At 37.4% G+C, this 10,221-nt stretch overlaps 2 protein-coding genes across 2 annotated transcripts in view; one reads left to right on the top strand and one right to left on the bottom strand.

Moving 5' to 3' along the window:
* Positions 1–2,748, top strand: part of tut4.S (terminal uridylyl transferase 4 S homeolog) — a 70,421-nt gene extending 67,673 nt beyond the window's left edge. The window contains exon 31 of the transcript XR_005960971.1: positions 2,311–2,748. The gene's annotated coding sequence lies outside the window, so the exon portion shown is untranslated. The remainder of the gene's footprint in view (positions 1–2,310) is intronic.
* Positions 1–8,129, bottom strand: part of prpf38a.S (pre-mRNA processing factor 38A S homeolog) — a 9,566-nt gene extending 1,437 nt beyond the window's left edge. Inside the window, exons 1-9 of the mRNA NM_001091749.1 lie at positions 7,970–8,129; positions 5,876–6,035; positions 5,565–5,686; positions 5,391–5,476; positions 4,462–4,572; positions 3,945–4,054; positions 3,280–3,306; positions 1,205–1,305; positions 1,056–1,104 (exon numbers count right to left, since the gene is read on the bottom strand). Of these exons, the coding sequence (NP_001085218.1) occupies positions 1,056–1,104; positions 1,205–1,305; positions 3,280–3,306; positions 3,945–4,054; positions 4,462–4,572; positions 5,391–5,476; positions 5,565–5,686; positions 5,876–6,035; positions 7,970–8,099 (896 nt within the window). The 5' untranslated portion in view covers positions 8,100–8,129. The remainder of the gene's footprint in view (positions 1–1,055; positions 1,105–1,204; positions 1,306–3,279; positions 3,307–3,944; positions 4,055–4,461; positions 4,573–5,390; positions 5,477–5,564; positions 5,687–5,875; positions 6,036–7,969) is intronic.
* Between the last annotated feature and the right edge of the window lie 2,092 nt (positions 8,130–10,221).

Genomic DNA, 10,221 nt, shown 5'->3' with positions numbered 1-10,221 from the left:
AGCTTCTGGCACCTGTTACATTCCACAAATCTGAATTTCTTGGTTTTGCCTCAGAAACAGCATTTTTTAAGTCAACCCACAATTTTTCTATTGGATTAAGGTCCGGGAATGGCCCATAAAGTCACTTGTTGGTCTGGAACCAAGATGTTGTTCATTTACTGGTGTATTTAGGGTCATTGTCTTGTTGAAACACCCATTTCAAGGAGATTTCCTCTTCAGCATAAGGCAACGTGATCTCAAGTATTGAAACGGATCCATGATCCCTGGTATGTGATAAATAGTCCGACACCATAGTATGAGAAACATCCCCATATCATGATACTTGCACCACCATCTTTCACTGTCTTCACAGTGTACTGTGACTTGAATTCAGTATTTGGGGGTCGTCTGCAGCCCCTGATCGATAAAACAATCTTGCACCATTTTTCTTTTGGCCAATCAATGTGTTTCTTGGCAAATTGTAAGCTCTCCAGCACAATTTTTTTTCAACAATGGGACTTTGTAGGGGCTTTTCTATAATTTTATCTGGTTTATTATTAGTTCCTCAAAAAAAGTCATTGGACTTGTGGATTTTATTCATAATATAAAGTTGGGAAAATGGTACCATAAAAATGCAAATTAACAGATAAACTGTTGCTCTAATCTGTTTAGAAACAAACATGCATTAAAAGGAGAGGCAAGAGTAAACCCTGACCACAAACAGATTTATCCTACTCTCTCTCTTAGTCAGTTGCACTATTGACCCCTGAAACTATGGCTATATCTTAAAGTTTCATGTTAATAACATAAGTGATAAGAATCTACCATTCGGTTGCCTTAATCACCTTAAGCCCAGAAAGTAACAGAAATACATTTTTACTGATCTACCGAGTCTTCTTGTGACAGAAGTGCCACAAAATTTCAGACACCGTATGAAATTACCAATGGCCTTCAAGCAGGCTCCTGTTAAACAAATCATTGGGAAAACACCTTTTTAATAGAAGCATTTTTCTGACATACGCTTTTAGAGAAGACATGAGTTATTTAGAAAGCTTGTATATGTGTATAGAACTTACCTCTCAGGTGACTTGGAGTGACTTCTGTGTCTGTGACTTCGATGATGTCCTTTTTGGAAAAAAAAAAAAAAAAAATGGAAAATAAGTGTATTTGTTTCATCACAATTTTAAAAAAATGCTCTAAATATACTATGTCTAAAGAATCATACCTGGAGATTTGGATTTTGAGCGGTGTCGTCTCTCTCTAGACCTACTGCGATGACGTCTTGGGCTTTTGCTCCTATGTCTTTCCCGACGAGGTGGAGAAGGACTATGATATCAAAAAGTTTAATTTAAAAACACGCCAAACATCTGCGCTTTTTACCCAAAAATCAAAGCTATGTGGCACAAAGTAACCAACAAGTTGTTCCTACAAGATGAAATCTTGGCAAATAAAAACTAGTTACAGGATCGGGAATGCCACCTCAGATGGTTCTACCACTAGAATCACCCCCGTTTCCAGTTAGTATCAACAATCTTTATAAGGAAAAGTATATTTAGTTTGCAGTAGGTGAAAGTGCCATTGCTTAAAGCCCATGCAGATTTACTAGCAATTTGTCATTTATTAATTCACAGACTGACGTATGGAACAAATTCATTTGTTGTACAAGTCAGTGTGCGTGTCTTAAGAAAAGGCAAAATGCTAGCTGCTTTCATTGTCTCTGCATTCTGATACCCGGTGATTGCCAGCTAGTCATCTAGGAAATAAAGGCACCACCGTATGAAAAATAGTTTTGGTGAGAACACTGTAAACATTTATCCAAACACAGCTGATGTTCCAAAACAGCTCAGAAACAATGCTGCATTTGAATCTCTGTAGCTTCTACCAGTGTAGTACACTCTAGTATTGGGAATAACACAGCTTTATAATGTAGCTTGTGATGTTTCTGTCAATGGACATACTATGATGCTCAATTCCTGCTTTACTTTGCCATCTGTCTCTAGACCAGATAACCTGTTTTTTTACCCACTCACGTCAGGGAATTAATTCAATGCGATAGTCATGCACTGGTCGACCTGAAACCCAAGAGCTGGGTGGCTCGGTCTGACCAGTCATATAGTTAATTTAGCCAAAAATGTAATCTATGATCGGATGTCTAATATAACAGAACAGAGCATAACTTCCTGCTTTTCAGCTTTCAAACCCTGAGTTAGTCATGAAACGCGTTAGGCTTAACAACAAAAACTTAACGTTTTTATTGATTGACATTGTATAATAAAAACTTCTGAAATAATTCTTTTTTTTTTGCTGCCTGTTCATATTCTGCGGTGGAAGGTCTAGGAAAGAATCTGCACTGATCGCCTCTGAAGGAGCATGTTCCAAGCAAGGATCCATAGAGACAACATGGGAAACAAAGCAGAAATCGACGGAGATCAGAGGCGTGGCAGAACAGGAGGGAGCATTGGCTTAAGGGGATGGATACAGGGCAACAGAAAATCTTGAGAGAGCGGGGTCAAGATGTGTATGTAAGTAGAAACCAGAAGTGCATGAGATGTATTACCAGTGGCAATGCGATATCGGCATTTGTTCTTCCAAGGGATGTTAACATACGGGACCTGGTGGTGAATAACTACCCTTGTTACAGAGAAGCTGCTGGGAGATTTTCTGATACTACAACAGACTGAGATTATCTTCATAGTGACTGTGCAAGTTTAATGGACATTGGTGTGTATTAACCCCCGACTGACTAATAAATGAGGAATAATTGAGGTATCTTGTTTCAGTTTCTGTATTTACGTGTCTATTTATTTAGTGAGTAGGAACTCAATGTGACCAGTGAACCCATAATTTCCATTAAATTTTTAATCTTTTAGAGCAGATTATTTCAAACTGTGTTGACTGCCTGTAACCAATCCGTGCGAACCAAGAGAGCTGAAAAGCAGGAAGTAATGTGCTGGCTATTATGTTAGACATCCAACTCCAGCCTTTATATATTACATTTTTGGCTAACTAACTATATTAGAAACATTTTTTTATTTTGCACAGCCTATTTACTACGTTTTTATTTTTATACTGAACAATTCCTTTAAATCAATTAAAGCTAGAACAAGTTTCAAATGGTGAGACTGAAGTGTATATTGATGACTTTAAAGCAGAAGTTTTCCAACTTTTTGTTATACTTTCCCATTAAACAACACAAATTGCTTGTGGAGAGAAAATAATTTCTGCGCAATTTTGATCAGAAATTTTTTTTTTTTAAAAGTGAAAATAGGGAAAAACCTGGCAAGTCATGAACTTACTCACCTTCTTCTTTTAGGAGAGCGACTGCGTCTGAAATAAGAAAAAGAGCGAAAATAAATCAGGTAAACATCAGGTAAGCTCAAGTCTAAAAACATTTAAATCTAAAACCATTATCTATACATTATTTGTAATGAACATAACTAAAACTAAACAACATTAAGAGGTAGATGCCTTAAGATTACAAAATATAATTAGCCAGCACTGGAGAAGATCTCAGCACCTTGTATACCAGAGATTGATAACCAGCAATAGTTCAGGGCTGAATTACACTCACAACATGGGAGCCAGAAATATGAATAGTAAAGGGCCCAGATAAAAACATAAAAAATACAAAAATAACTAGAGGCTCACAGGCAGTCATTCAGGTTTTTGGTTGCTAGTGAAAATGACAGAAGAGGAAGGCAAATAAAATGAAAATCTAAGGTACAATTAAAATTTGCCTAAAATAGGTATAGCTATAGCTATAACATACTAAAAGGAAAATTTCTCTTAAAGTATCACAGACTTTTGTTATGCTAGCAGCAAAGGGATAATAGGAAGCTCTGCACATATAGTAATGAGATAATGGGACCAAATATCACCAGTTAAAGCCATTTTACTATATGAAATATGTATCTGGGGTTCTGGTTTAGGTACTTTCTAGCATACAAACATTGCCACACAGTTACCTTCTTGGTGAACGGCTGCGACTTCTTCTATAACGGGGAGAAGGAGATCTACGTGGCCTGTCAAGGTCTCTGTAATTTCTTCTGTGATGTTCAGGAGAGGGATCTCTACCCTGCACAGCAAGAAAAAAAAACCCACACAATTGTGCTTTCAAATCAACAAAAACAGTATTATCAATAACTCAAACTTCTCACATTTCATCATAACCACAATTCTAGCTTCCTTTCAGGAAAAATTATTTGCGGATATATCATCAATGGCATGCCAGTTAGACATTAATACTATCGAGAAAGTCATAACCATCAAAAATTCAAGGACTATATTACCTTACTTCTATAAAACTTTATTTCTCTTAGCTCATTTGCCATAAGAAAATGGACTACAGGATTTACAGTTCTTATGGCATGAATGGGGAACCATCACCCAACACAAGGTGGATCATTATTTATTGTATAAGTCACACCTAACTCTGCTCTGCCACAAAAAAAAAAAAAGGTTAAGACTTGCCACTGTTTATACCTTTTCATCATCGTCCTCTTCCTCTTCACTGGATTCCACATCATCCATGTCTTCTTCCAATGCACTGACTCGTGGATCCAACTGTTCTGTTTCTTCCAGAACAAAGCGTTTCTAAGGAACACACATATCACAGATAAACTAGGATGTATGAAATATATTTTCTATTTAGTTCATTTAATGAAAATTGTATAAGCAGAGATCACAGCATTCATACAGTAATTTCCCGGACACGTTTGTATCCAGTAGGTATAGCTGTGATAACTGCCATTATCATTAATTGTATACTTAATAAATGCTGAAAAGTGTAGTCCAACAAGATTTTACCTGCATCTCGGTTGGCAGCTATGAGCTGTGTTTTAAGAATTTTAAGTCCCAGTTCTTAGCCATTAAAGGAGAACTAAGGAAGCGGGCAGAAATGTTCCACATTGTGTATAGAGGTACTTTACCAGACGAAAGAAACCACAGCCCTTTAGCAGTGCATTAGCTTCCAGTCTTTTTTGCTGATTCACCTTAAAAGCTGTGCTGCTGACAGTTACTGAGCTTAGAGGCCGACTTATAATTTACAGTATACACAAAATATCACAATATGTCACAATAAAAGGCTGATTAGTAATTAATTCTCGTTACATGGTCTTGTCTTCTATTATCAACTTCTATGGTAGGCCAGCCTCATTTTCTGCTTGATAATTTGCGACAACTCCTACACTTCTCACAGAACACGAAGCAAGTACATGTCACTGACACTTTAAAATATATCAATACTATAGAGATATTGAATCTTTAGGCCGGTGCAGTAAGTTCAGTATATCATTTATAGAACTTATCCTCTGCCTGTGATATGTCAGGCTCCACTATCCCAACAATCCAGACATCAGTCAATAACATTATAGTATGTGCTGTGCAAGAAAACTTCTATGCCCAATGTATACCTGTAACCGTGGTAATATGACATCACAGACACGCTCCTCATGTAGTAGTTGATCTATGAACTCATCCACATGCATCAATTCAAATTCTGTAGTAAAGAACATAATTTTCTCATTACAATATACAAAGAACATCAATCGCAGGGAAGCCAGGACCAACATAGTTTGGGAATATACCTCCATCCCTGTTCTGAACTTTAACTTTTCTGTAGTCATTATACAGAGGCTCCAAGTATTTGTAGCAGTCAGTGGCAGTGCCAGTTAATCGCATGTACAGGGCACCCAAAGCTCGAACGTACCTGCAGAAAAAAAGAAGGTTTTGAATGTTCACAGTAAACTTTATGTTATCATTTGTCCATCTACTCCCTCAGCTGAAGGCTCAGTGCAGGGCACATGAGGACCCCCCCCCCATACCATCTGGTTTAAGTCCCTTTAAGTCAAAAGATAATTTGGGACCATTGGGCTAAGTGATAAAATAGAACACTCACTTGAAATCTTCATTCTTTATGAATTCCACAATGATGTCTTTTTCTGGCTGGATCTGAAGCATTTTCAAGGTCAAGCAGAGGAAAGGGGTTGGTTTTATGTTTCCACCATAAACACCTCCGACAAATTTAAGTTCCATTGCCTTATCAACCACCAACTCAGCTAAAAAAAAGTTTAATAAGTATTCAAAAACCTTTTCTCTTGATGAAGTATTATCTAACAAGAATATTAGAAAGCACACTACTTAAAGGAACAGTAACAACAAATGAAAGTGTATTAAATTAATTAAAATATAATGCACTGTTGGCCTGCATTGGTAAAACTAAAACTACTATAATTTATATAAACAAACTGCTGGTAGCTGTGGGGGCAGCCATTTAAAGCTGAAAGAGCTGAGAAAAGGAACAGGCTACACAGCTGATAACAGATAAGCCCTGTAGTATACAATGCGATTCTACATAGCTTATCTGTTATCTACTATTTGTCATGTGCTTGGATGGCTGTCCCAAGGCTACACAGCAGCTTGTTTATATAAACTATAGTTGTGTTTCTGAAGCAAACACACCCATTTAACCAGTGCAGGGCACCACTTCATTATTTATTCATTACATGAAAACACACTAATTTTTTGGTGTTATTGTTCCTTTAACAAAACATTCTGAGCATTTCATAAGTTACATGGGAAATGACTGCTGAAACAGCACAGATAATTAACCCTTATAAGATGCTCAGTGTTTCACCGATAAGCAGTGCTTTAATATATTATAGAATGACTAATCTTAAGCAGCTTTTCAATTGACCTTCGTTTTTTCATAGTTTATGATTTATTTGCTTTCTTCTTTGTACCAAAATATTCTGCGTTAAATAAAAAACAAATTAATATGGATTGCATTAAAAGTATACTCTATAATTTAAAATATAGATATACATTTTTTTTATTAAGAACAAACTACTAATGAATAAGGTTTTATTTCTAGGATCTCCCCCTTCTGTCTCACAAAATCCTCCCCCCCCCCCCCGTTTATGTTCTATTATACATGCCAGCTTTCCATACAACGCTGCAAGAGTGGGCCTTTTCAGCTCACGCCAGGAGACTATTGTCAGTGGTATAAAAACAACACTTTTCTTAGCCTTTACACTAATTCTGTACCAAGCAACTACCAATATTTTCAGCCTGTGTTAATATTAAAGGGGAACTATCACAAAAATGAAAATTGAATATAAGCTTCAACATAGTGAAATAAGTTTTCTAAATATAATGAATTGAAAATTCTGTACAGTTTCTGAAATAATCAAGTTTATCTTCACTATCCCTCTCAGCATCTGTTTCTCTTCATTCTGTCTTCTTGCAGGAGTTGGGTGTCAGATATTCATTGACAGTTAGATCCAATATATCTTATAGGGGGCTCCTTTTGCCTAGAAGATGTATTTAGAGCTCACTCTGTTTAAATCACCAGACATCTATGTCTCTCTACATGCAGGATTTCTGCAAAAGGCGGGTTATTAAGTTAGATTTTGTTTGTACTGGAATCAGTTATGTGAGTGAGCTCTAATAGATCTGCTAGGAAAGACGGAATGAAGACAGAATGAGGAGAAACAGAGGCTGAGAGAGGAATAGTGAATATAAACTTGATTATTGCAGAAACGCAAAAAATATTTAATTGATTGAATTTATAAAGTTTGTTAGCTTATATTACATTTTAATTTTTGCAATAGCCTTTTTAAAAAAGCCTCATTGCAGCGTCCAAAATAGTATTCCAGGGACTGGGGGATATGACATAAGAGAAAAGTTAGTTTCTTTTCGGATAACCCTTACAAACCAATAATAATAGCATTTACTGAGCAGATGTTGTAAAACGTACACCTAGGTTACTACACCGAAGCAGATTGAGCGCCTTCATTACATTTAGATTACATGGCGCATTATGAGTAATAACTGTGACTACAGATTAGTAAAAACAAAGTACATTTTACATAAAGCATGAATCGGTTATGGGATATAAATGCACATTTATAGACAACACAACGCTCTGAGCGACCACCAGTCTTTTGAGATTAGCAACTAGAATATTAATGGTCTCATCAAGTATGTTTACCTGTCAGCCCGAAACATTCTTCCTTCCAATACTTCGATTCATATATGCGAGTCCTGATAATTTTCTCCACCAGGTACTGTGGGTTAGTCCCGTGCACACTATGCGCGTCTTTCACAGTTCGATTCGCCATCTTTCCACAGACGGAGAACACACGGACATCCGGCGCTTCTCAAAGACGTCATCAACCTGGCAGTGGCTTGTTACTGGTCACTTCCGCGCCAGGTTTATGGCGTCACTTCGCCTGACTGTCCTAGTGGGGAAAAGTTTTTCTGTTCTAAATTTAGGACATTAGCGGAGCTGCCGAGTGTGAGAGAAGGACGTACCAGACCGAGATAATTGACAGGGTGAGCGGGGATGGTGTACCCAAGACAAGGAGTATCTTTATATAGTTTATTAGACTCGTTGGTTTATAAAAACCCTTCTTTTCTGTGCTTGAGCTAGAAGTAGTGTTGTCCTTTGTGCCTTGTTGGATGCGTCTGCCAGTTGTGTAGGAAAGTCACAAAACTGGTGTATACCTCCCGACTGTCCCTTTTTCAGAGGGACTGTTCCTTTTTCGGAGGGACAGTCCCTCTTTTCACAGCTCAACCCGCAGTCCCTTATTTGTACTGGAAAGTCCCTATTTTATTTTTCCATTATTTATTGTTTCATTATTTTCTAGCATTGTTTACAGAAAAAGAAAAAATTGAGATTTGTAATAAAGTACAAAGTAAATAATGGTTTGTGTTTCATTGATTCCTGACTCTTCTTTTCACATTATACCTGTAGATATTATACCTGCCATAAGCTATTAGAGTTTTATGATATTTGCATTATTGTCATAAAATCGTCAGATCCAAGGGGAAGAGGGATATTATAGTAGAGGGAGAAGAGATAAGATCAAGACATTAAAGAAGAATTTTCAAGATTCGGGCTTCTATGTGACTTTGCCAGGGGGCAAGGCAATCTATACATTACTATACCATATCTTATGTAGCCGCAACATTTCCAGGTCGACAACTTTCCAAGTGTTGGTCCCACGGATACCATTCCAGCTCCCCTTCATAGTTCCTGTCCAGAAGTTTATCTCTAATGGATTCCATTGCCCTGATCCAGTTCACCTAAGTCTCCAATGTTTGTTGACCTGGTATTTGTGGTCGTTTCCAGTTTGCTGCTAATAGCGATCTTGCTGCTGTTAGGATATGAGTTGCCAGTTTTTGGTATTGTTTGGAGCTAATGGCCCTGATCTTCATGCCTAGAAGGAATGTGTGGGGGGGACGCTTGTAAGGTGCAATGGAGTACCTCGGAGAGCAGAGTCGCTACCATTTTCCAAAATTCCTGCGCTACAGTGCAGGTCCACCATGTATGCATAAATTAACCTTGTTCCCCACAACCTCTAAAGCATATGGAGAGGTCCGGATTACCGCTAAATCTGCCAATACGTGTCGGGGTGTAGTACCAACGAAATATAATTTTATACGCTCTTTCGCTGGATACTGCACAAACAGATGTTTTCCTGGCTGTATCCCACACATATGACGAAGACCTTTCGGAAATCAGGAAATCTAGATCCTCTTCCCATTTCGTCATCTATGGTTGGTGTAATTCATCTGATGAAAGACAATTGTAAAGTAATGAGATTAAATGTGATGGATATGAGCGTTTGAAGCATATGGTTTCAAAGTATGTTGGAGTTTGAGTCGTTTGATTTTTGACCTCAGTTGCCAGATAATGTCTGCGTTGTAGATATCTAAAGAATTGTGAACATGGAATGTTGTGTTCCTCTTTACATTCTTGAAAAGGTTTATAATCTGGCCCGAGAGAAAGTCTTTGATAGTGATCATGTTTGCATCTATCCAGGGGAAAGTCCCTATTTTCTCTGCACTGAACAGCCAGAAAAAGAAACAAAGTTTCTCACTTAATTGGCTTTTAGCAGAGATCACAGAACAGCTAACAGGTGCAAATAAGATACTTTGTAACAATTTTGAGACACAAAAAAACAGTTTAGATAAGGAGCATTATTTTCAAACTTTCATAACCTGCCAAATTTTGTAAAATAAACATGGTAATAAGGGGATGTGGCCACAGAAAGGGGCGTGGTCAAAAAAATGTATCCCTCTTTTTACTTCCAAAATGTTGGGAGGTGTGCTGGTGTGGTTGTATTTTAAAAGATTTTATTTAACTTTTGTCCTCAGGCAGTAACCCCATGTGTTCGTTGACAGTTATAGTGACTAGAAACAAGTTAATACTTGTGACTTGCAACATAGTTTTCTCAA

Source organism: Xenopus laevis, chromosome 4S (assembly GCF_017654675.1).
Source record: "Xenopus laevis strain J_2021 chromosome 4S, Xenopus_laevis_v10.1, whole genome shotgun sequence".
NCBI classification, from domain to species: Eukaryota; Metazoa; Chordata; class Amphibia; order Anura; family Pipidae; genus Xenopus; species Xenopus laevis.
Note: the sequence above shows the minus strand (reverse complement) of the source record. Positions and strands in the feature narration are given on the sequence as shown.